This window comes from Macrosteles quadrilineatus, unplaced genomic scaffold, assembly GCF_028750875.1.
Source record: "Macrosteles quadrilineatus isolate MER2022 unplaced genomic scaffold, UCM_ALF_1.0 Scaffold_8__2_contigs__length_117827958, whole genome shotgun sequence".
NCBI classification, from domain to species: Eukaryota; Metazoa; Arthropoda; class Insecta; order Hemiptera; family Cicadellidae; genus Macrosteles; species Macrosteles quadrilineatus.
The window spans coordinates 76429227-76457068 of NW_026542601.1; the positions used below are offsets into that span (position 1 = coordinate 76429227).

Sequence of the window (27842 nt, forward strand, 5' to 3'; positions counted from 1 at the left end):
TGGCAGCCTGTTCTGGACGTCTTACCAACAGATGCCATGGTGTTTTGTTGACTTTTCATTTAAGTTAAGTTATGATTATACACATTCACCACATCTGCACCAAGGCCTCATGCATACTCGAAATGATCTCCTGCTCTGCAAGACACTGTTTGAGCATTGAGCATGCATGCCTGCTCGATCCAGTGTAGTCCTTTGTGCGCCAACCTAGAGTACTACCCACAGTCAACGGTACTACTGTGGAGTCTGGTCGCCTTAACTCAGCTCAGCCTTATTAACTAGGCTACCTTCGTTTCGTCCACACACGGGAAGAATGAGCGTGCACCTAGTAGCTCAGTGCTATCAGACGATGAGTGAAATGGATAATGAAAAATATTGTACGTAAACCAATGTATATTGTCGGGTCAGGTAAAATCTTGTACCGTTACACGTTACGCAAGAGCGTGTTTACATCACTTAGGTGAATTATGCAACTCGCTTACGCTCGTTGCACAATATTCACCTGCATGATGTAAAAAAGCTCTTACTACACTTTTAATATAAGTAGCTAAAATTACCATTCGCAGGAAGTTTTAAAATGACACCTCAATCGTAAAAGTCGGTAGAACAGCTGGATAAGGGTTGTAACATGGAAACCCCAGTATATGGATGATTATTGTATACAAGAGAATTTATTCGAAACTGTCGTCAAAACATTTTGTTGTCGAATTGTGTTGAGTACTTTGAACTTAAACTATTCTAATTTCCAGATGGATGATTACTTTGTAAATCATTAAAAATGGGGGGAAGTAGGGTAAAAAAATTTTCAAAAAATGATTAAATTATATTTTTGATAACGGTTGTTATATGTCAGGGTAAAAATAAAAATTGTAAACCTTGAAATTTTATTCAAAACTGTTATTTGATGTATTCTCCTAAACGAAACTGATTTATGCTTGTGTTAATTCAACAGTGTTGAAAATTGAGGAATATAAAAAATTACTTCAGGCGAAAAATTAAAAATGGGCGTTTCTGTTACAACGTTTCTACTTCTCAGTCAAGTCCACACGTTCACATAAATCGTTTCCGAGTTGTTGAATTTTATTACAACTCTGCGTTGGCTTTTTACGAGAATGTGTGTTGTAAGCAGCTTTTCTCATTTATTGTAGAAGTCTTCGTCTAATTCAAAAAAGATTAACATCAGATTTATAACGTAAGACATTGCAAATGGAGTTATTATTATTTACATATAATAATAAATGCTACTGATCTCTTGAAGAAGTAACAACTAATTTATTTCTGATGTGATGCAGAATTGCGTGTTTCTGCAGACTGACTTGGAACAAAAATGTCTATAAAAACATGTTTTGAAACAAATATTGCGGAAGAAAAATATTACAACGTATACAAAACAATGCTAAGTTTTAGTCACTCGTTCCAGTAGCACAACACTCCAGATTTGCAACGTGAAGGCACGAAAGTGGCCAACAGTGAGACAATGTTAACGTTGTCTCACTCTAATAACTTTGTCTCACTCCATATTTGCAACGTGAAGGCGCGTTTCTTTACCAATTTATTTATTATATGGTAACTGAAGGAAAAATATAATGTGCAACTCAAATGCAAAGTGCAATCGCCTCACTCGAGAAACCATTCCTCAAGGATTTCTCTCGAGTGAGGAAATTGCTCACTTTGCTCACTAGTTGCAAAAATAACTATTTTTCATAATGTAGACGTACAAACAAATTTCCAAGTATTTTTTAATTTGTAAGTGAATGATTCTCTACCCTACTAAATAACCCTACTAAAAATACGGCAACAACCAAAAACCAAAATAAATTACAATATACAAAAAAAAACAAAATGATGTTAACAAGGTAAACCAAATAATTACATATAATAGATGTTTTATTTGTAGTATTAATACTGCATTGCTTTTAATTAACACTTAACCCAATACACTAGTACCCCCTAGTGAGATTTTCCTGGGCTTCATATGTTTTCTTAGATTCAAATGTTTACATTACATGGGAATTATATTCTGTGTATAATCAATGGTTGTACATATTTCTGCTTATTATGTGATAAGCAGAAAAAAACTTTTTTACTCATTTTATGTTTTTATAAAAAATCACAAATCGGATTCAAATTTAGATCATTGAACTGTGAAACGGAATAATGCTGTATGGCATTAGGAATAGTATATTACGTTATCTCCATTCTTACTTGGCTTAAAATACCTACTGTGTATGTTCGCCATTTCATCGAAAAGTAAAAGTAAAGTAAAGTTACTAGTCCTGAAAATAAGTGTTTACCGGACGAGTGTGGACGTTCCCGTGCGAGACGAAGTCAAGTACGGGATTACCGTACGAGTCCGGTAAACACATTTTGGACGAGTGACGTACGACAGTTTATGCCATACTACTACTACTAGGCCCTAAATCTGTTCAAATCCTTATACATTACCACCAACTAATGGACTAAAAATCACTATAAAAAAGTTGTCATAACCTCAGAGAGGTTGGACAGCTGATTGGTGTCCGGTGAAACTCATTACAGTACAGTAGTACGCAATGAAACCCCATTTGATTAAGCTGGCGGCAAACAGCTGTCGATGAAGTTCGTCAAAATAGTGTTGTGAGGCGTAAAAATATTGTACGTGAAACTATTGTATCAACAGTCAAAGAATATCTTTCATTTATGTTTATGTTTTCCTGCATAGTTTTTCGTTGCAATCAATGAAATCAATTTATTTCAATTGATTTTTTGTCTGTTTAATTGACGACCTGAAATACCTGGTATCATTAATACTGGATAAGTTTGCTAATCAGATTACACCCCCTTATCTGGGGATGCGGAAGTGGGAGAGGAGAGGGACGCAGGTGTACCAACCGCTGAGCGAGTAATAAAATACAGAAGATATAATAACTACTATAACAAATGCGATACCCTGCCGCATTCTGTATGAATTTATCTCCAGCGATGGTTGCTTGGTTTTAAAGAAAGGTGGTTGTTTACTTAGTACTGGTGTAATCCATCTTGACTGCATACATTTTGTTCTTAATTAGTATTATGTAACACGAAACAGGTGCATTGGAACCAAACTGCTACTTCTTATCAAATTTTCTGACTACTCAAAATCATGATATCAATATTGTAGGAAGATAATCTGAAATGAATAGTTAATAATAAAGTATTAAATAGCTGATAACACAAATGAAGTAAGTTGGCAACTTGAAGTTGAATTGAATTAAAAGTTTCAGTTATCATGCAAAACTAATTTGTAGCAATCAACAGAAAGGCTTGGGTTTTTTTGGTTTTTGTTAATAACTATGCATAATTAAAATATAATCATTGTTGCGATGTAATCAGTTAAATATTGAAGTCAGCCAGAAGATTAACTTTTTCCAACAATGAATACATAACTAAATTATGGGACTAATCTGCATACAAGCAAATGTAGTTTTTCATCAAACAAAGAAATAATATTTGAATGTTTTTTTTCCTTTACATATTCTTTTTGTCATTCAATTGCCTTTAACTCACTGATAACCTTCTAAAATATGTCCTCAAGTGAACAGTTATTTACTTTATTACGATGTATTTAAGATATAGAAGTACTTTCACATTTGGAATGGCAAATCATCTTTCGAAATCAGTTTGTTGATGGCATTAAGTGATGAAGTAGGATGAAAGCAGCGTAACAAAACCTCATTAAAACAAATGATTCCGTTTAGCGGGTCCGGCGGAGCGTGTTCTCACGCTCGTCAGCAAGTTAGTGGTTCGGTTGGCAAGGTTTGCAGTATTAGTCGAATTGTCATTAATTTATATTAACAAATTACCATTATTAATCTGTTAATAACATCTTAATATTGTTTGTGATTGGTTATGTTAGAACTGTATTGTGCTTGTATAAATTGCTTGTTATAAACATATGTGACGACACTTTACTTACATTGTTATTATCTTCATGCAAAGCTGCCTAGTAGTACTTCGCTCGTTCCGCTTGCTTCGCACAAAAAATTAGATCACCTATTTAAAATAACAAATCTTTTGAGCTAACGCCACTTTTTACTAACATTCTTTCAGCTGTGTAGTTTATGTCTAACGTCCATTTCCTAGGACGGTAGGCTCTGGGCTCTTCCATTTTACCATTGACTATACACAGAACAGACTTCCCATGTAAAGTAAAAATGTGAAGCAGAAAAACGTGGTGCAATCTGGTCTACCAACTAATGACAATATTCTGTGCCAAGTGATAAATCAATCAGATATTCGCTATAATACTGCATTGCTTTTAATTAACACTTAACCCAATACACTAGTACCCCCTGGTGAGATTTTCCTGAACTTCAAATGTTTTCTTAAATTCAAATGTTTACATTACATGGGAATTATATTCTGTGTATAATCAATGGTTTTACACTTTACATCAGCTAGGCCTAGAGGGATAGGTGGCATAGATAACATTGGTGATTAGTGGGTTTTGAACCCGGCACCTCGGCGACAAAAAACCTACGCTTTACTGTTAAACCACATGTCTCCTCAATTATTTCTCCTATCAGTAAACGTAGAAAAGGCGATGAGTCTACTATATATACTTCAAAATCAATAATGTGACAACCAATTACCCAAATATTCCTCTGTAATTAAGGTAAAATGTATTTTCTTTGCCATTTGAATTACGCAACGAGTATGACATTTTACAAAGGGCAGGCAACTGAGGTAATTTAAAGGTGCTGCAGCTAAACAGGTACTGAATTACCGTAGGGTAATTAGTGGTGGGAGAGCGTTGCATGGCGCTGTGGTTTGATTGTGGTCGATTGCACGTTTTGTCGCCGATGCCTCCATGGTGAACAGCATCAATACAATATCGCCAATCGTGCAATCAAATTTAATTTAAATATTACATTGTGTTAATATGACATATTATAGGAATCACGTTCACAATATCGTAGATAAAGTATGCTAAAATGCTACGACTGTAAAAACACAACATTTTATTAATCAAGCATCACGATTCACCTCTTAAGTAAATAATATTTAGCTGGAATAATTGGAAAAGGGTTTTAATAAGTTTAGAGTTTTACACTACATGTGAAAGCAACATTAGAAATTTTATTAATATTGACTTGGATACTGAAATCCCAGCCTTATGACCAACGATAGCGTGTTTTTATCAACTTAATTGTTTTGAACGAGACTTTCACAGAATACAGTCTACATATTACTATTGAAAATAATCCCTGTGTATTGATACTGTGATAGTTGATGTAACAACAAATATGTTAGCTATTATATTGAACTGTCCATTCAGTTAGGTATGAACGAAAATTTGATGTGAGGACTAAAGTATACGACAGTAGCGAATGACCCAAAAACTCTATTTTTAAGAGGGCTACAAAATTTGCCTACAGATAGACGAAGAAATCCCTCACTCCTTTTTTACAGTTTTAGCGAGTTTTAGGGGGAAATGACTTTCATTCTTTTTAGACATCAACTGAGTACACAGCAATAAAACGTGGTTTATTTTACAATAACTCTTACGCCATTTCAGACTGAATGGGTGACGTGCCGAAGGTACCCCAGGTTAGGACGTGGTAGGTACCTCATTTTATTAGTACATAAAATGTCATGGATTGAAAAATAAAAGAGAAAAAAAGAAGCTTAAACAACAGCACGCTATTAAAGGTTTATTTTTCTGTGTTTTCTTAGAGTAAAATAAGTAAGTTAAGCAACAGATTTGACAGACGTGTTTGTGTAGACGTGAATGATATTTCATACAAAATTACACGTGTCAAGATCGATGGTGTCACCACTCATTATACAACCACATTTTGTTCTGTACAGTTAATTTCTCTTTTGTGCTTTTTGTTCAGCTGTTCTTAGTTTATTTATATTTTGTAAACAAATATGAATTCTGTTGTTCAACCACTATTTTTAATGTTCCAAAGTCAATTTTTCGTATTACATACTATTTACTTATTGTTCGATATATAATAGAACAGATTGTAAAGTGAACAAATAAAAAAAAAACCTAGACCTCTCTATTCTCTTTCTTTATAAATACTGTTTACTATTCAAGATACCATCAACCTGTGTTCTGCCAATATTATATGATGTCCTCCTCCGGTATGGAAGGGGTGGAGGACAAACTGAATAATATTCCTGAAGTAGCAGCAGTGTTGACAGCATGCCACCTGCATACACCAATGGGGTAATGTTATTTTACCACTTTCTACTCACTTTAAATTACCTACATATTTCCTTGTGTTCATTTCCAATCAAATATAGTCATCTTAAGTCCAAAAACAAACTATGATTGTTACAATACGTCTGTCGTGTTGAAATTTAAATTTCTATTTGACTCAAACCGTACAGACCGTTCAAACAAATACAGTCCCCCATTGCTAACAGTATGCCTTATCCAGTCTTATCTAGTCCTGCTAGAACTGCAAAATGCAAGTCATTTCCACAAACATTAGTGTAAACATTCTTCCGAACTACCCAGGTATTATTAGAAAATATTTATTTCCAAGTTAATTGTTTGGTAAAACTGTCTGTTTTTAATTATCAAATAAAGAATCATGTTTGCACAGTCGAAGCGGCACACGCACGATAAACTACCCAGGGTGTGGCATTGCTATGTATATTTTAACCTAAATATGGGAAGATATTTGTTCAACTGTATCCTTCACCGGGTCTATTAATACCAATAATCAAAGACAGCTTGGTTTGCTTTCGACCGTTAAAAATATACTGAATTTTCTCAAGTTTATACCACCAAACCTTCAGATTCTGAGCACTAAAATCACTTCACTACCCTGGTATTACATCTGTGAACAAACTGTCTATAATATGATTATTAAAAGATAAATACAACGAAAATCTATAATGCCAACTCCATTAGCTGGATATACACTATTTAAAGTATAGTAATTGAAAACCAATTAATCATTTTCCCGACGTGATTGTGGATATTGGTTGGTAATCGAAGGATAATTTCGAGGAAATTACCAATTGCCAATCTCGCCGTATCGGAAGTGGGGGACCAACTCCAAATAACTTCCGGTACACTCTTGCCGATGTCGATATACATGCTTTGTATAAATATATACATAATTTTGTAAATGGTTTAACACCTTGAGTAAATAGACAATTAAATCTCTATACATTTTAAGCCATTGCCATAGTACTTGGGTTCCGCTATCGAATTTAACCATAGGTCTGTACAGTGTACAGTACTTATTGTCCATTAAACTACTACCTATTCAAAAAATGTAAACCGTCAAATAGTTTTTGAAATAAGATTTAACAGTTAATAGGGTAACCTTTAGTTAGGCCTACATTTAATTGAAATTGTGATTTAACAACTTAATTCTTTGTTGGAACAAGACTAATATATCCTGGGTGCAAAGGGAATTTTCCTTACGATATTCATTTTAATAACCTTTCCTCCTAGCATTTAGAGTTAATTTACTCACAAGCATTTCAAAACAAAACTAGACCGGTAGTATGGATGTTAACGCACCTATATATATTTGATAATGTTACCTTCAACAAGACAAAAAATTGTGCAACATTTTAGCCAACTTCCACCATAGGCTTAACTGATCATTTGACCGGTCAAAAGACACTAAAGACCGCTACGGTATTATTTACATGATCAAGTCGAAGATGACCGTAGTGGTAGGATGATGCTGCAGTGCAAGCCACCTTTGAACCAACAATTTCTGTATGGCTTATCTGTCAACGTCATCGAGCTAACGTAATCAGCAAGCAAAATTGTCTGAATTGAAATTGTTGGCATTCAATAGTTCAATGTCTCGACCATCGTTTGTAAAAGGTCTTTTATCAAACAAAAACATAGGCATGGCACATCAAAATGAGCTAAGCTAAGAGTGTGTACAGTTATGTAATCTTTGATAGTAAGAATAAATTTCCCGAGGGCTCTGCCTCACAGACCGAATTCCTAAGAGCTATGCTTCCAAAGTTTAAATGATTTAATTATTTGAATGAAACAGCTGGGCAATGCAATGAACAGGCGTTTGATTTTTACACATAGTGGAAATTTTTGAGTTAATTTAGTAAGAAGGTTATGTTTAGTTAAAGAAAGGTGGTGAGAATTTTGTAGATTGTTGCTTAAAGTTTTCTTGTATAATATAGTCAGCTACAGTTAAAAAGGCTTGACTAAAATTTAAGCATTAAGGTGACATTTTTTCATGAAGCATGTTATTGCCACACTAAGGTGTGTGGATAGAATATTTTGGATCAATGACATCAATTAGGGTATTGAAAGTAAGTATACACTTTTAAATAAGTTTATCTTTTCAAACTTACATAGAGTTACAATACTGTTAACACATCAGCGCCACTTAAACACTGTATGGTTGATGGTTGCCTAGGAAATTTAAACCCCTTATCTAAATACAAAGAAATTTTACTTCACCAAGAGGTTAAACTAACTTTTAATTCATAATTGGATAATAAACGTGTAATCATTCTACAGTATACATCAGATCGAAAGAACGGTATTATTTTATTCTGTATTCTCTTCCCGTTACGAAGCACGGGTATAGCAGCTCGTTTTTGTTTGGACTTAGTATTACTCATTGGTAGTTGGTAGTCTGATAAGTTTAATGACAAAAAACGTTGCTCTAACGCCATAAAACTGTTGAACGCTGCAGTTATTAGTATGAGAATCATTGAGAGTTGGAAGTCTGCATTGCGGCGTCGTGCGTTCTTCAACGTCGTTGACAGTTACACAGACTAGGCTGAATATATTACCTCACCTACATTTCTGCCTACTGAATGTTTTACGATTCGAATCAGCTTGGTGACCTGCCAACTAAAGGAAATTAACTATAAACTCTTTACTACGGTGGTTGGGTCCATCAGGTTAATACTTAGCCTGAAAGGTTTAACCATAGTATAAGTATATTTTTGTTACATTTTGAGGTTAAACATTACTGATAATTTAAGACAGTCTATAATATTACATGATCTCAAGGCAAGGCAAAGTAAAATTTTCATTGAGGTATAAATTAAATTAAAGTCGGCATTTGAATAAGGAAAAAATTGGATCCAACCAATGAAACAATTAAATGGCTCATAAGTTAGATACTTGCATAACTGAAACATAACCGACACACCTGCGTCTCATTTACAGTACCGGGGAATATTAGTAAAACGTCTACTATGACACAATCAGACATTGGACATTGCTGTAGATCTCCGTAGAGAGATACCTCCATCACTTAGACAATAGACAGGCTACTTGTCACGTCTGTATCACATCCCTCAGCAAAATATCAGTGTAACGTAGATAAGTCTAAAAAGAAGAAAGATAGTAGAAAGTGGAACGATCTAAGTGATGGAGATATCTCTACTGAGATTTGCAGCAATGTCCAATATCTGATTATGTCACAGTACACGTTGCACTGATATTCCCTGAGGGATGTGATACAGACGTGACAATCAGATTGTCTAAGTGATGGAGATATCTCTACAGATAGAGCAATGACCAATGTCTGATTATGTCTTGGACAGTCTATGTACTTGTCACGTCTGTATCACATCCCTCAGAGAATAACAGTGCAACGTCCTCTATGACATAATTAGACATTGGACTAGTTGTAGATCAGATAACCTTATCTATTTGACTGACTGGTCGCTTGCATTTATCGTCATCGGGTATTCTTTGCAACATGTTCTTTGATATAGCCTTACATTGTGGATTTCCTCCCTACATACTAATTTTGTCTCACATAATACGTCTTGTCATAAAATAATTCTTAGTTCACTTTAACTTTAACTTAATTTTGTTATCACTATTTTAATTAAACATGGGTACTTAAGTATTATACGGAGGCCACCCTTATACAACGCGCTGCGGCGGTTAGGTTTGGTCATCATGAAGCTTTTATGACTTGTCTGGTTCGATTCATAACGAAAGTAGGAAAGTCCTACAAACATATTTATAATAGACCAACCTAACCTAACCACCAAAATTGGTATTTGGTGGTTGGCGCTGTAAAATAAGTGGCCTCCGTATAATACGTAAGTACCTAAACATGTATTGATTTCTTAACCATCCTAATTTACTTGTTATCTACTTGAACATATTACGAGTTTAATAGCATGTTTAATCCTACAACACAACATTTTCTATTTCTTGCTTGAAATAGTTATTTGTGTAACTAGTGTGCGAATTGGCACTTTGCTGCACATGAGAGAAATGTTTACGCACGAGCCGCAGGCGAGTGTGGAAAGTTTCTCGAGTGCAGCAAAGGCTCTGTGCACTCGCGTTACACATTAAATCTTTCCTTCAGTTACTATAACTCATACCAATAATTAGTCTTTCAAACACTATACAACTCGTTTTATAGGTTATGTTAAATACAAGCGTTGGACGAAATATGAAACGCAGCACCACGCTGCACCGCGCTGATCGTAGTCGTAGTATTTTTTTAGTGTTACCAACTTATTTCCAAACGTACTCGTATTACATGCCAAATAAAAGCATGTTTTGTGTTGTTTGGTTGATATACTGGATTGCAAAAAAAATTAGTGTGGCAAAAGAAAATGAGTGCGGGAAAAGTGAGTAAATGCAGCAATTAGCTACTTTGCGTACAAGCTAATAATCAACGATCAAGCGATGATCAAGTACAGTTCAATCCAGGTTCAAGCTGGATTGAACTGTACTTGAAATCAACTACTAGCAAGAACTTGAATATCAAGTTTATCAAAAATCAAAATTACTGACTGTTCTCAGGTTTGATCCATGAGCCACGAGGCACAATGATCACTGAAATATCGTACGAACTGTAGCTCGAGCACTTAGCTAAAATTGGTTTTAAATAAATAGTGGTTTGAAGAACGAGTATTTCCAAACGCCGACAAGCGAGAAACGTTAAACGGAAGTAATTTATCTGCCTCTCAACATTTTAATGAGTTTTTACTCAGTTTTCTCATAATTTATCCCTGCCTTAATTTTGTTGTTAAAACGTTAAAACGACTTACTACTAATTTTTGGCTGGTTAATTTTTAGCACATTAGTCAAATTTACATTTCAGCATAAATATTCAGCATTATAAAAAAGTCAAAAAGCTAAGCTATTTGTATCACACGAAATATTTTCGTCTATTTACAAACAAGTGTCAATAAGCACGGTCAGATTTAGTAAGTTCTCATTAGATTTTCTGTATCTACGAAAAAATCCAATACAATATGCACAAATAAACACCACGTAAATAAACGTAAAATATAACGATTTCAGTACTGTTTATTTTGTGTTTTCTACGCTAAAAGAATTTAACGTTTTGAAAGGGACTGTCCAAACCCTGGTCTTGTTACTATCTAATCAAACTCACACACCCAGACAATTTTGGCTCATACATTACAATCTGTTGCAGTATAATGTATACAAGGTCAAAAAGTGAAATTAGTTCTTGGTTGCTTACGTCATTTAGGTGCCCCCCCCCCACCCTTTGGCCAATTTTCCTCTACCTTTTTCCTTTTGCGACATAATTGATTCCAGGGAATACTAGTTGAATTTCAAGAACACTCAATGGGGATTTCCAAAGAAATTTGTTTTATCAAAATAATATTTATGAAATATTTATGCCAGTTGTAAACTTATTTCAGATTGGTTCACTTTTGTATATCGTAATAGTAGTTTACGCAACGATTGCGTTAAGTGAGTCTTTACGACACGAGTAGAAAATTTAAGGCACGAGCCTTGGCGAGTGCCTTAAAAACTTCTACGAGTGTCGTAAAGACTATTAACGTGAGTTGCGTACACTACTTTACCTACGACCGTTTTTTTAATGACTATCAATCTGGATTTAATTACTAACAATCACTACTGATAACTTTTTAGAGAGGTTATGTTTTCGTGTATTGTCATTGCCACTGAAAGTGATGCAACGACTTGTTGTATAATCAGCTGATTTCCTGTAATTACGTGTTTGTTAAACTTCGTTAAATATTACATTGGTAGCAGCATTCTTACCATAAATAATATTGTATCAGGTACAATTCGGCAAATATTTCATTTATTTTTGGACTTCCACCAACTTAATTAAGAATATGCGAGTATCAACATGAACAAGTCGGATCAACAATTAAATTGGTCAACTGATCAGCTGATCAGCTGATTAGTTGAGGTTCGAAGCATTACAATTTTAATTCTTTTCTCTCAATACTTGAACCTCATTGGTCCGTTACCTGTGTGGATATGAGAAAAACTATGCTGATATGAAATGAAACTATGCTGATATGAAAGTAAACAGCTGTAAAGTGAAACTTTTCAATTCTATGAACTGGACTGAAATGGCTACTTTAAAAAACGGTCGTAGGTAAAGGTTTGTTTCATAACCATCATTGAACTAGAATATAAGTATTTATTAAGTAGACTCCTACCATTGACTATTGGATACATAAGTTGTTGTATTAATAGTCAAATCTCCTACACTATTAATCACAAGTATGAAATAGATATTTAAGTAGGGGATTTTTTTACTAATAGTACGTTTAGATTTTGACCATTGTGTAATGCAATGTCTTGAATTATGCAAATCTCCCCTCTACATTATAAATCAAATTACAATGGTACAGTATAACAAGCTCGTATTTTTAAATCCCTGGTGCAAAAATAAAACCTAATTAAATTTATACTGAATTATTTAAGTTCAGTTCTGGCTAGACTTTGCAAACTCTAATTCCTAGAAAAGTAATTAAATTTTAGTATAACTGATTACACTGAATAACCCTTTATTTATACATCCCTGAATTCCAAAAACCAAATACCAATTATTTATTATCAATTTATTATTATGCATTTAAAAACACAACGAGTAAATGCCTAAAGATATGACACTATCTGGCTTTGCATTGTTGTTTTTCCTCGTCAAATGACCTGGTCAACTATAGCTAAATGTTGAGCGTGTTTCCTTATCTATTATGTGTGTACTTAATGAACTATCTGTAGATGCTTTTCCTAATCGGTTTGTTGTTCAATGTATGTTCGACTGGTTTCATAGGTCGAAACTAATTACGGATTAAAATCACCAGTTCGGCATTGATTCTTCAGATTTCCATCAGAATGGTAATTATTACGATCACTCGTACTTATAGTACTCAAATCATACTACAATCAACTGAGTTTGTAATTAATCGCATTCTCAATTATTTTGTCTGTCCCAAAAACATGGGGAAATGTGGTTTGGATCAATTTATTCAGCTTAAAATCCAAACCCTACCAAATAAATATAACTATTCAATAATATTTGTAGTAACGAATTTTCCCCTTGCTTTGAATATTGCTGATTCAATCCCAAGTGCAACACACTCGATTTTTGACTCATATATTTTACAGCTCAGTACAAATTAATTATTCTATTTAAAAAGGTAGACCCTATCTGGTACTCTAGCCGACTCTAGCCCATGGCTTAGACTGTTCCCATAAACATCATTACGAACAAATCTGTTGAACACCAAATTCCAACCAGACGTTGAGTTAAACATTTTCCTTAACTGTAATGAACAAGTCATGGTGACCTCCACAACCGGTCTGTATATTCAAATGTTTATCATTAGGATAACACCGGGGAAACCAGTTGGAGGAAGAGCCCAGACTAGCAGACGGTGACGTCACTGCAACGTCTTGACGTATCTTATCTCGGACTTGTTGCTTTCACAAGATCATGTCCAGTCAGTGTTTTCCTCCCAGTAGCGATGCGGATAGTTGTAGTGATTCTAGTTGTAGCAGTCTCATCAGTGTGGGGACAACGCGTAGAGCTCAGGGAAGGTGAGTGGTGGCCGAGCTTGGCTCATATAATGTCCAGTCAGTGTTTTCCTCTCAGTGGCGAAGCGGATAGTTGTAGTGATTCTAGTTGTAGCAGTATCATCAGTGTGGGGACAACGTGTAGAGCTCAGGGAAGGTGGCCGAGCTTGGCTCATATAATGTCCAGTCAGTGTTTTCCTCTCAGTGGCGATGCGGATAGTTGTAGTTATTCTAGTTGTAGCAGTATCATCAGTGTGGGGACAACGCGTAGAGCTCAGGGAAGGTGAGTGGTGGCCGAGCTTGGCTCATATAATGTCCAGTCAGTGTTTTCCTCTCAGTGGCGATGCGGATAGTTGTAGTGATTCTAGTTGTAGCAGTATCATCAGTGTGGGGACAACGTGTAGAGCTCAGGGAAGGTGAGTGGTGGCCAAGCTTGGCTCATATAATGTCCAGTCAGTGTTTTCCTCTCAGTGGCGATGCGGATAGTTGTAGTGATTCTAGTTGTAGCAGTCTCATCAGTGTGGGGACAACGCGTAGAGCTCAGGGAAGGTGAGTGGTGGCCGAGCTTGGCTCATATAATGTCCAGTCAGTGTTTTCCTCTCAGTGGCGATGCGGAGGTGAGTGGTGGCCAAGCTTGGCTCATATAATGTCCATTCAGTGTTTTACTCCCAGTGGCGATGCGGATGGTGTTGGTGATTTAGTCCTCGAATCAGTCTCATCCGTGTGGGGACAACACGTGACGTAGGCTCAGGGTAGATGAGTGGTGGCCGAGCTTGGCTCATATAAAGTACAGACAGTGTTTTCCTCTCAGTGGTGATGCGGATAGTTGTAGTGATTCTAGTTATAGTAGTCTCATCAGTTTGCACAGTCCACATCGCATACTTTGCACAGTTCCATTGGCATTAGTCCTACATTATGATTTAACAATAATGAGTTGATAAAAATAAGTTTCTTCTTCAAATATTTGAAGCATAGATTCTGCACCAGCTTGAATTTTTTTTTTGCTCGACTAGTTAATGCCGGGTTCCAACAGCTGGCTGATGTTTAAAGTAATAACCTAGCCTAAGGATTATGTCATGATCTCTTGTCCAAGGTTGTTGACAAAAATGAAAGGAATTCTAATTAAGTATTTATCTTCTTACTCTACCTTAGTATTTTCTTTTAAAATTTAAAAATCTTTGTTTTGAAAAAAGAAAATTCCTCATAGGAGATGCTTGCAAGCGCGTGTCCGGTGTGGAATGGACATGCCGCAAGTCGTCGGATTGCCCCAAAGCTGCAGAGCTTATGAGGAGAGGGAAGGCTCCTGAAGTCTGCAGAACATCTGGAGGGGTCACCATCGTCTGTTGCGAGCCCCCCAAAGAGATTGAGGATAAACGTGAGTTTCTAATATACGAATTGTTGATCTCCAACAGTTAATGGTAAGCTATACACGATGTCCAGCAGTGTGGGCAGCAGTGGGGGCCCTCCCTGGACCCACTGTGATCATTCTTTTTCCTTTGGCTGCATGGGGGAAGGAGGGGGATCTTGTGGAGCTCAGCATCCACAGAAACCTCAATAACGCGCCAAAAGTTATAATTAGGTTTGAGTTTGAAAAGTTTGAGCCGTTGACCAATCGAAGAACAATCCCAGAATAAAATCATAGTGTTTTATTCATATTCTTAAAGCATAGATGAAGTAATATAATGCTTAAAGTGTTTTTGTTACTATATGTCTGTGAACTAACTAAACCCCATTTTTTAGTTGGAAACCAAGATGAACAACCAGACGGAATAGAACCAGGAACCAAATATCCAATTGAAGAAGGTAAGTCCCTACTACCATTGACTTTTATATACTGAGCTTCCCATCTATAGGACTGTTATAGCTAACAGCTGATCTATAGCTGTTAACATGTTGTTACTAAATGTAGAACAAAATGGCTGTAGTTGATGTGAGCCACTGACAGATTGCGCTGGTGTAGATTAGGGCCTACTGATTTCTGTCACATTTGTGGACTTTTAAACCAAGTCAAACTGATAAGGTGTTTACGCCACACTACATTATTTTGACGAACTTCCCACGCAAGTATTTAGTCCAGAAAACAGCTGTTTGCCGCCAGCTTATTCAAATGGGGTTTCATTGCGTAATACTGTTCTGCAATGAGTTTTACCGGACACCAATCAGCTGATTATACTGTATTTGCGTGGCAATGATTTGGTTATAAACAAAAACATAACCTCTCTTAGAGGTTATGACTAGTGATGTTTAGTCCTTTATTTAGTGGAAATATATAAGGATTTGTACGAATAAAGTAGTATGGCGTAAACTATCGTACGTAACTCGTCCAAAATGTGTGTACCGGACTCGTATGGTAATCCCGTACTCGACTTCGTCTCGCACGAGAAAGACCACACTCGTCCGGTAAACACTTATTTTCAGGACTAGTAACGTAATATACTATTGTAAGCTGTAGAATGTTTTTTTCCTACAGTTACCTAACAATGTACATGTTCTCTCACTGATTTGGGAAAGCAAAGTGGCCAATTCGCTCATCAGTGAGACAATGTTAACATTGTCTCACTCATTCAAGATTTGCAACGTGAATGCACGAAATAGTGAGCACGTAACATGCAGACAAGGTCGTATGCGCGCGAAATGCGTTGGCAGCACTGGCTGTAAATCAGCTGGTCAGCTGTTGTACTGTTGTGTCATTAAATGTAATATCACTTCTGTGTAAAAATATGTGACGTTTCTTTGCCAATTTAATTGTTTTTTTATGGTAACTGTAGGAAAAATAGAATGTGCAACTCGAGTGCTAAGTGCAATTGCCTCACTCGATAAACCATTCCTCACTCGCGTACGGCTCGTGAGTAAGTAGTTCTCTCCAGTGAGTCAATTGCTCCCTTTGCTCACTAGTTGCACAAATAACTATTTTTACCATCTCAGTAACAAAAAATAATGTAGAAATAAAATTTTAGACACTGTTATGTGGCTGGCTCAAGTAAACTATGATAAAAAACGTTGCTAACTTTGGCATAGAGAGGGAATGTCTAGCTCTCTATCGATAGACAACTCCGTTGATAGTTGTCTTAGAGCTACTACCAAAACTGCACTAGAATTGTTTGGTAAATATTCTATACAGTTTGTACTGTACGATTGTAATATGCTTTAGTAACTTATGTATCAATTGTATCTTGCAGTTTCGAGCTGTAGAAATAAAAAAAAATTGAAAATAAAGGTTATGGCTTGACCGCAAATCCTAACATAATATGTTAAATACCCCCGCCACAGCAAACCTGCAGACTTAGCGAATTTCCATTTGTCTGATTGGATTTAAACTAAAATGTATCCTTAAAAATATCACATTTATTCCCTATTTAAACAGAATTAGTTTAATGAGTATTTAGGTTTGCTGCAACAGGGAGGGTAAAAAAGTTTTTTTCATGTAAAATGTTACAAGGTACTGTAGTTTAGTAAGAAATTAATGTATTTTCCAAATTTTATCAAAATATGTTCAAAAACAAGCAAACTACAACAGTTGACGTATTCTCCATAAGAATAACATGGGAATTTTAAAATTACAATTTTTTTTAATTTTCTCCGTAACAATTAGGCGTTAAATTATTTGTTTTTTAAGCTGTACAAAATGGTTTAGAAAGAAATTGTGAAATTTTGTGTTTTTAGGGTCGAAATGGGAAAAACCGATTTTTACCCCATAAAACCCCGTTCCCATAGTCCGATCATGCTGGTTCGCGAACTCATTCAAGTTTATCCCGCCTTACACCTTCAAACCAAATTTTATCAAAATCGGACAAAAATTACTCAAGTTATCGTGCGGATGGCCACATATATATATATTTGAACGAATGGTGTCTTTGGCCTCTGGGGACATCAAAATGAAAAAGTAAATCGGTCCCGGGCTTAGGTCTTGAGACCTACGGTAATAGCTACTTCCCTATAGGGAAATTCGCTAATACTGTAATGTTTAATGTCTTGTCGCAGGGTTGATCTGCAAGCGTGTGGAGGGGAAGCCATGGGTCTGTACCAAGCTTAGACGTTGTCCTTCTGCTATGGCTCTAATAAGCAAAGGCAAGGAACCCGAATACTGCAGGTCAGTATTTGGGATATGCATCATTTTTCCTATATTGTATACATCTTTGCCATTTAACGAACTAACTTACAAGCCCAATTAATACTAAAACCAGTTGATGAAGAGATTGTGGAAATATATTTATGAATATTACTCAAAATAACGTGAATGTGTGTTCGATTTAAACAAGTATATTGCCGTAGGAACAGACTCCAATGTGTTTTATTGTATTTTACATACACGCTATATTCACTCTTAAGCTAGGCGCCCACCGGGCAACTCAGCGGGTGACGCGGCGCGGCGCGGCGCGGCGCGACGCCGTGGAAAAAAGTTGCCACGTATCCGTGCCATGTTATCTTATGGACTGACGCCCACCTAGCAACCCAGCGGGTGGCGCAACGCGGCGCGGAAAAAAAACTTCTTCTCGAATCCGGCAGTGAGAATTCGGTGGAGAATTTCTTCCTCTCGTGTTGCGGCGCCTCCGTTGAGTTGCCTGGTGGGCGCGGGGTAGAGGCACGGAAACGGCGTCTGCCCCTCGTCTGCCGCTCATTCGGGTGTTTTCGGAAAGTATCGTGAGCCCTTCGGGAGTGTTCGGGTCCGAATCGAAGTGCACTGTGCATCCCCTCCAAAAGAATAATTCTCAGCGCTGCCCCGCGCTTCCGCTAGAGTTGCTTGGTGGGCGCGAACCCTGGAGAAGCGGACGGAAGTTTTTCTCCGCGTCGCGCCGTGCCGCGCCGCGCCGCGTCACCTGCTGAGTTGCCCGGTGGGCGCCTAGCTTAAGATTACCCTCATCCCAGAGCATCGTGTCATGGTTGCTAAATCGATAGACATTTTATGGCCTTAGATGATAGTATACATTCATAAATTTAAAATTACATTTGAGCATTCTTTTTTAACAACTTCCTATACATTAGGAAACACACTTTCAGGTAATTTGACAGTTTTTGCTCTTTCACCATTCATGAAAAACTATAATTGTGACTTTATTAGGAAGTTTTTAATGTAATGGGAAGAGTTTTGTATGTAAAGCTATCGAATAAACAATCAATAACAATGAGCTGCGTTTTAATTTATATTTAAAACCTCATATTTTCCAAGCGGACAGCCTGTAAAATTGAATTATTGAATATTTTCAGAATGGTTACTAAAATGGAATAGCTCTTTTCAGCTTTTTGCTCATTTCATACAAATAAAAAACAACATTTATACAAAGGATAAAAACCCCTAAAACAATTACAATGGAATTAAAAGAATGAAAACTACTTTTTATAAAACTTTGACGAATTAAAGGAGGAAAGGAAATTTAAATAATTATAAAATGTAATTGTTCTGATGATAGATTTACGTTCCGTTCAATTTTAAATTAGCAAGGCAAGATTTTTCTTTAATAGTTAAATAATGAGAAAACCCAATTTTTTACCCGAAATTGGGGCTTTAAAAAACATCAAAAGATCACAAAGAGAATGATAAACAATGAAAGAGGATAGAACCGACAAAGCAATGCCGATGATGTGGCACAGACTATAGATATTACATGCAGACAGTCAGCTGTATCTGCGCTAGGCACTGTTTCATGATGCGGCTGTATTGCCGCGCCACTGTAGCGGAAGACGTGGAGCGGTTTCCTCCTCAAGTGGCGCCGTGGGATTCTTTTTGAATTTGAATGAACGCGCTTTAAATGAGATATTTTTAAAAACTATTTAAGATATCTTTATGAAACTTGGTATACAGTTTTGTCAAGTCATAATGTGTATAAGAAAAAAATAATCATTAAAAAATATGTTTCTATTGATTTTAAAATAATAAAAAATAGGTTTAATCTATAGTCTGTGACCATGGCTTCTAGGAGCGTCCACAGCTGGTTTCCGATTGGCCCTCAAAGTTACGTATACTCTGATCAAATCTGATTAAACATGTCAAAGTATTGTCTATGTGGTAAAACAAGTATGTTTTAAACTGTTGTACAGACCCAGTGGCAAGGACAAGGTAGTATGTTGCGACCAAGGTTTCGGACTGGTGACTGAGCCTTCGTTCCCAGTGCCCGACGATACCTCGCCACCTCCTAAACCAGCTACACCTGTACCTAAGCCTTCGCCCGGCTCCAAGACTAGACAAAGTGAGTATAAGTCAATTATACAGGGTCTCCGAAAAGGAATGCCGGGTTTTCTAATGGCCGTTGCTTGGGGGCTGTTACAGATAATTAAATGATTTGAACGTCAAATTGAAGAGATGAGCTTTTTTCATGCCTTTTGGTCATGCCGTTTGCTCACGACTTTGGTCTTATCACTTGGTAATATATTAATCCAAACCATACGTATGCCAAGGTCTACGTTACCTCCCGTGCTACACAAAAAATAGTTATTTCTACTCGAATTTGACGTTCGAATGGTTTAGTTATCTTGAATAGTCCCCAAGCAATGACCTATTCAACTTCCGGCAATTGTTAGGATACCCTTTAATGTATAAATCTGAAAGATCCTGTTTAATCCAAGTTCGAAGGGTTTTCCATGATAAGTATCTCTCTCTATGTATTTGATTGTCGTCAGGCTTGTATGACATTTTAAGGGAGGAATTCAACCCGTTTATCTAATGCACCTTCAAAGTACATCTAAGAATTGTTTTCTGAGTTCACTTACATAAAATAAGCAAAACTTTTACGTAACGATCCTCTCTATCGTATTTTCATATAATATCTGCATCTAATATTTTAAGTGACATTAAAGTAGACCTCGATAGCACGTCTCTCAGATGCATTGACAACTATGGCATGCTATCAAGGTTGACTTGTTATGGAGCGTTTTGATATTGAGGTTCTACTATATTATTTACAGTAGGTACCTTAAAATGAAACCCTTCAACTCTTGCCGCGTTGCGAAGCACGTTGTAGTGTTTTTTTTTTTTATTATTATTTTACGTTTAAAAGTAAAGATTTGCCTGTTTTCCTTTATTCATTAAACTATTATGAATCTCTTTGGATTTTTTAACCTGGCTTACCCTATTTGTAAATATGTAACATAATACTGTAGTTGAAAATAATTGTAAATACTATCTGTTTTAAGCTTTGAAGGACTTAGTATTGTGATATTAGGCTCGAGTCCTAACTTAAAGCACGGACAAAACTACTAATGATAAAATATAAATCAATTAAATTTATTTCTAAGGTGGATTGTTTTTTGTTTTTTTTTTCAGTGTGTCAGAGATATTCAACTATTGTCAACGAAGATCAGTGTACGAGCACAGAACCACAGATAGTGAACGGGGCCAAAGCTCGTCCTAAGGAGTTCCCACATATGGTAAGCTCCTCGTACTTTATAACCCACATTGTGTACAATGGCCTGTAACACCACTACACCACATGCATACACTTTATGTATGTTGAAATCACTAAACACCATTATGGCTAAGTAATGGAATCAAGTTAAGTTTGGATCAAGAAGAGTTTATTCTATTAAAACCACTATATCAGTTGCAACGCCATCCAAAAACGTATAGAACGTTGAAAGCATTCATAGTTCAAAAATGGTTTAAGTGGGGGAACTGAATATGTATTATTATGTAATAAGATAAGTGAAGTGAAGTGGTGGTAGGTTAGTTGCGCCTCTAATGACCCTAGGGCCATAAATGGGGAGGTTAATTGCGCCTTGGAATCTGGCAAGGTAGATTAGTTGCGCTTCTATGTTCACAAAGGTGCGTAATGAGCTTCACTAAAACCCGGCCTAGAATGAATATTGAACATATTGAAGTTAAATCGCCAAAGATTCATTTTACGCTTGTGTGGAACACCTAGTTCTATTCAGAACAAAGTACTTTTCAAATCTTGTATACGTTTTTGATATTTGCAAGCTTATCAGTATTTCGCAATTACAATACAATTAATGTTCACTTACCCAGGTGGAAAGGTACACATTGCCAGCGTACTGGGCTCAGGCAACTAATCAGCTGACCACCTTGCTTGCTGAACCATCCGAGATAGGACGGGGTTGATCATGCAATCTGTATTGCAAACATAGTGAGGGTAATAACTAATAACTAATCTGGTAGGTCCGTTGTCACACCTACTGAAAGTGTGTCAATCACGATACCCCCTAGTTTAAGAAGGGTTTTCCATAAAAAATAATGATAATACAGTTTTAATATTTGCAGGCTCTGCTCGGGTCCGGCATGAGAACCAATCCTAACTGCGGGGGAAGCTTGATAAGCGACCGGTGGATACTGAGCGCCGCCCACTGTACGACGGGCGATGCAGACAACGCTGGGTCAGTATAACCATTGATAAAACATACTCCCTTTAGTATATGGTATAACCTGAAAGATTACAAAAGCGGGATAAATACCTATGTTTAATTACTATCACAGCTAAGGGGCTAAAAATGGATTTTAATATAATTGTGTTCAACTGATCCTTAAGGATCGGATATCTACTTAGGGAGTATGTTTTATCTATGCTAGAACATAAACATTTATTTTTTTTGTGTTTATGTTAGTTTTACCGGACTTTAATTGGCATAATTTAACGAAGATATATGTTATCTTATTCTGGACAACCTTAACAAGGAAATACTCATTCCTAACATAGAATATTTACAATAAATAAATCACCTAGAGACAGACGAACAGAAAAATACTGTCGCTGTAAATTTAATTAGTCACATACCTATACCAATGTTTATTTTTTACATTTTCAGACCGGTCTGGGCTAGACTCGGGGATTATGACTTCTCGTCCACTGACGACGAAGACAGGCTGGACGCAAGGTCCGTCGTATATAATATCATAGAACGGGTGAACCACCCTGAGTACGAACCAAGAGACAGGAAATACTACAACGACATCGCACTGTATAAACTGGACAGACCGGTGGAGTTCGACCAGTACATCAGACCGATATGTCTCCACACGGGAGGCGAGTACGAGTTGACAAGAAGAAGGCTACTCATCGCTGGTTGGGGGAAGGATGATCACGGTAAGAAGCACAGAATAAAGACCTCTCTGAACATAAAAGGTTTCGTTTGCATCTGCAAGTGTCTTCACATCTAGGAACCTAGGATCACGGCTTCGCTGGCTTTCGGGTTAGGTCAGGCATGGTGTCGGTAGGAGGAAAATATTACTTCACTAAACCCTTGCTATCAGCTGACCATTTACAAGTTAAATTTCCACTTAAAAACAGTGACAGCGCTTCAAGATACTCGTAAAGACACCAGCATATTCAAGTACAACTTTTTTGCTTTGAGTTCTAAGTCAGGTCTTTATTATGTGGTAAACAGTCATATTCAAGTAGGATAAACTTCCGTTATGTTTCATTGCTTATTGCAGTTGATATTTTTATCATGGTGGTCAAAAAATAAATTTTAACCAATATTTCCTATCTAGGGTGGAAAATAATGTTTTGACACAAGCTTAATCGGTGAAATCAAAATTGGTGAACTGTTGGAAACTGCCAAAAACTCTGAAGGCTGATTCCGTAGTTAGTACTAACCTAAAAACAACTGCGGCTCGATTTTCTAACAGAGTGGCCGTGTCAGTGCTACTTCCAGTTATATATATATAACTGGAAGTTAGGGATTCAGTGGATAAATTTGATTCGCCAAGCGAAAAATATACAACTGGAATCCTCCACTCCAGCTGATCCCGACTGATCCCATGGGACCTACGACCTACACATTGGAAACAGCTATTTAGCTCTAGTATAACGAACTACACTCTATTTTTCGCTTATTTAGTAATATTTTAAAAACAGCTCTAAATAAAATAATCTATATATCTATGTTCCAACTATATATCTACATATACTTAGAACAGTTAGGATTTTCTTTGCTACATCCCTTTTCTAGTCATTCCAATAAACAGATTTTTACGATTAACGTGTCATTTTAAAACTTATGATAGAGCGCACCTGCAAATGGTAATTAAAAGGGTCATTTCCTTTAGGGATTCGCCCTTGATCAACTGTGACCTGATTGAGGAAGGTGTTACGTATTACTCTTTATAGTTTAGATATAAAAGCAACAAACCTATTACAAATTGGTAGTTCTATTCATACAATGACTATTCTAATCAATCGTAATCCTGAAAAGTCTAATGGGTATTGCACTGGATACATTTTGCCTCGTAAACTAGTTTTCGGCTCTATTGAACTGCGCATTTAGTGCACGGGTAGCCTAGTTAGGCTTAACAATTCATATTTTTTCAGATGGATTTTTATCTTCTACTCTACTGAAAGGTAACGTGTCATTCGTCCATGGATCTGAATGTGTCAGGAGATACAGAGTTGCCAACCGCACCGTGGATACGAAGACGACTATTTGCACGAATAGTTCCAATGGGACAACCGTATGTTCGGTAAGTATTGTTATATATAACACTATCTCACTAAGTAGGAAACTCATTAGTTCGAAGCTATCCGCTCTTCAGTCTCCGACGTCTTCCGTCAAAATTGCTATGCAAGGCTTTGAATGAACTGTAACCCATTTTCCCGCTTGGATTCTGTCCGTTCCGTCTCCGTCTGGTCGACATTGCTCTCTGGGGCATTGTTGACGGACGTTGGGTCAGATGTTTCTCCAGTCTGCGTGCACCAGCCTAGTTTATACACTGTCAAGCTTCGTGTGTGACATTAGTGCAGACGACCTTTTGATTGAAGCAGTTTGGGAGTACCCCTTTCTTTATACAGCAAGTGATAAAAGTTATCATGATAACATGACCTCACGAAAGTTGCTGGAAATTTCAATAAGTAAAGCAACTCTTAAAACCTAACTTGAGACATGCTAAAGTATGAAAAATCGTACATATTTTATCGTCAAAAATTTATGAAATTTGCCGTACATATTTTATCGTCAAACAAATTATGAAATTTGCCGTACTCATTTCTTCTTTTGAATATGGGATGTACCCAGAACCTATGCTTCCTTCGTTTTCGTTTGTCATCTTCAGCACACAACGCTGCTGCCACAACCTCGTCCGAAGAACTTTCCATTTTCCATGGCTACTGGTGCATTTCTCGTCTTACTGACGGATCCCGACTGACCAATGGGTTATTCTCTTTAAAGGGCGGAAAGCGCCAGACCAAGACGGAGACTGGAAGGAACAAAGAGCGTCGGACTAGTAGGTTTCCTGCTAGCAATATGCGAACGACTGCCCCTCAACACCAGAAACTTCTCGCTCACACACAAAGGCTAGAGATTCCCAAATATTTGAGGAATGTAGTATTTCAGGTATACCTCCCTTCCCCGGGCATCAACCGCTGCAAGTACAGGCTACACCAATTTATGTACAGTCAGGTTGGGGTGACGTCATCAAATCTCATATATGACTATGTTACAGGGAGACTCTGGGGGGCTGCTGCAGTACAGGCTGGACCAATGTATGTACAGTCAGGTCGGAGTGACGTCATCAAATCTCATATATCGCTATGTTACAGGGAGACTCCGGAGGGCCGCTGCAGTACAGGCTGGACCAATGTATGTACAGTCAGGTCGGGGTGACGTCCTCAAACCTCATATATGACTATGTTACAGGTAGACTCCGGAGGGCCGCTGCAGTACAGGCTGGACCAATGTATGTATAGTCAGGTCGGGGTGACGTCATCAAGTCTCATATATGACTATGTTACAGGGAGACTCCGGGGGGCCGCTGCAGTATAGGCTGGACCAATGTATGTACAGTCAGGTTGGATCACGTCGTCAAATCTCATATATGACTATGTTACAGGGAGACTCCGGGGGGCCGCTGCAGTACAGGCTGGACCAATGTATGTACAGTCAGGTCGGGTGACATCATCAAGTCTCATATATGACTATGTTTCAGGGAGACTCCGGGGGGCCGCTGCAGTACAGGCTGGACCAATGTATGTACAGTCAGGTCGGAGTGACGTCATCAAGTCTCATATATGACTATGTTACAGGGAGACTCAGGAGGGCCGCTGCAGTCCAGGTGGGACCAATGTATGTACTGTCAGGTCGGAGTGACGTCATCAAGTCTCATATATGACCATGTTACAGGGAGACTCCGGAGGGCCACTGCAGTACAGGCTGGACCAATATATGTACAGTCAGGTTGGATGACGTCATCAAATCTCATATATGACCATGTTACAGGGAGACTCCGGAGGGCCACTGCAGTACAGGCTGGACCAATGTATGTACAGTCAGGTTGGATGACGTCATCAAATCTCATATATGACCATGTTACAGGGAGACTCCGGAGGGCCACTGCAGTACAGGCTGGACCAATGTATGTACAGTCAGGTTGGATGACGTCATCAAATCTCATATATGACCATGTTACAGGGAGACTCCGGAGGGCCACTGCAGTACAGGCTGGACCAATGTAGCCTATGTACAGTCAGGTCGGATGACGTCATCAAGTCTCATATATGACTATGTTACAGGGAGACTCCGGGGGGCCGCTGCAGTATAGGCTGGACCGATGTATGTACAGTCAGGTCGGGGTGACGTCATTAGGTGCAAATTTCTGTACTGTCGATCGCTACCCTGCCATATATACTAGAGTTTCCCACTACATCGATTGGATAGAGAGCGTCGTCTGGCCTTAACACTCAACTTGACACATGCTATAGCTTAACAAACGATCTCATGGTACATTTTTTGCTAGACAAAAATGACTTTTTATTTTTTACCTACCTATTTATAATTATTGACTTAATCTTATGTATGACTTCAATGTTACAGCAAATACGAATAATAGACGTTCATAAGTAGCTGTTGTGGGAAGTGTCAAATTATGAATCAAATAGTCAACACTAATTTTATCATGGAACTTTTTATTTCCTGTCCAGTATGCGAATCAAAGCTAGGACGAAGCAAATTTTCAATCTCTCTGCACCGTTCATCCATTTTTCAAGAGAGATGTTTTCATAATTGGCGTATGATTAAATTACGTGAGTACGGTAGTCAGTCTAGATCGTAGTCAATAATCATAGATTTCTATTGTTTATGTTTTCATTAAAATCAATTCAAAGTGAACATTTAAATATTCTATATTTAATTGCGACTTTTGCATATGTACCATATAAAAATACGAACTTTTAAGTTTCTTGTTATTGGCATTAGGCTCAATCTTGAACTATTCATATTTTTTGAACTTGTATCGACGTTATTCTCGTTGCCAGTTTCTAACACTACTTAAAACAACGATTAAGTTGTTGGTGTAAGAAGTACATGGTTGTCCAGGGCAGGATTTCAAACAAAACAGTAACCATTGCATTAATGTACCCAATTCCAATTCATTCTGAAATATATTTGCATTCAATATCAAATTGCATTTAATTCCATTATATCTTACATTTAGGTGAATATATTTGTTTAATGGAAAGGTTCAACCTCAAACCATTGTCCTGTAGAAACTAACCACATATGGCAATTGGTCCACGACCTATAAACGTTGAACACATGAAATGGGCGCATTTTGGTACATGTTGGTCTATAGTTTGTTCAAATAACGAAGACGGTGTGGGATGAAATCTACCTCAATGTTTGTATTCAGTGGCCGCCCACTCCACCCCATCTCTGAGCGCCTTCGTCATTTTAACAAACTATAGTCATTGTATTTGCCCTCAGTATGTCCCATCTGGTGTGATCCAAATACCTAAAAATGCCTGTTCAAACTTATAAAACAATGACTCAATAGTGACATGTATTGCTAAAAATATGAATCAGTAACAAGAAATTATTTATAATTTACAAAAATAATCAGGTCAAACGAAAAAGTGAAAGTTAAACATATTAAAATGCTTTAACTCGGTTCAGAGAATTACTTCAGGTGTGGTGTTTCCATCCCTAACAAGTAACGCCACCGTGATCTTTGGAATCTTTTTTACAATTTGATGGTTCCAATTTTAGTAATGTACATTTTAATCCATTTTGCAAAAAGCTAAATTACGTATTTAGATTACAGAAAACATAAATATACACAAAAAAGAAGCAAATTCCAAAAATAAAGCAATCACTGAAACACTGTTCTACTAATTTAACAACTAACACTTATTTTATTAGTGAC

At 37.2% G+C, this 27842-nt stretch overlaps 1 protein-coding gene across 1 annotated transcript; it reads left to right on the top strand.

Annotated features, from left to right (window-relative positions):
• The first annotated feature begins 14216 nt into the window (after window positions 1-14216).
• Window positions 14217-26626, top strand: LOC129000752 (phenoloxidase-activating factor 1-like). Its single transcript, XM_054427736.1, has 10 exons — window positions 14217-14311; window positions 14970-15137; window positions 15503-15565; window positions 17744-17852; window positions 19799-19947; window positions 21021-21124; window positions 21975-22087; window positions 22517-22794; window positions 24022-24170; window positions 26215-26626. The coding sequence occupies exons 1-10, from the start codon at window positions 14239-14241 to the stop codon at window positions 26377-26379; spliced, it is 1371 nt and encodes a 456-aa protein (XP_054283711.1). The 5' UTR covers window positions 14217-14238; the 3' UTR covers window positions 26380-26626.
• The last annotated feature ends 1216 nt before the right edge of the window (window positions 26627-27842 follow it).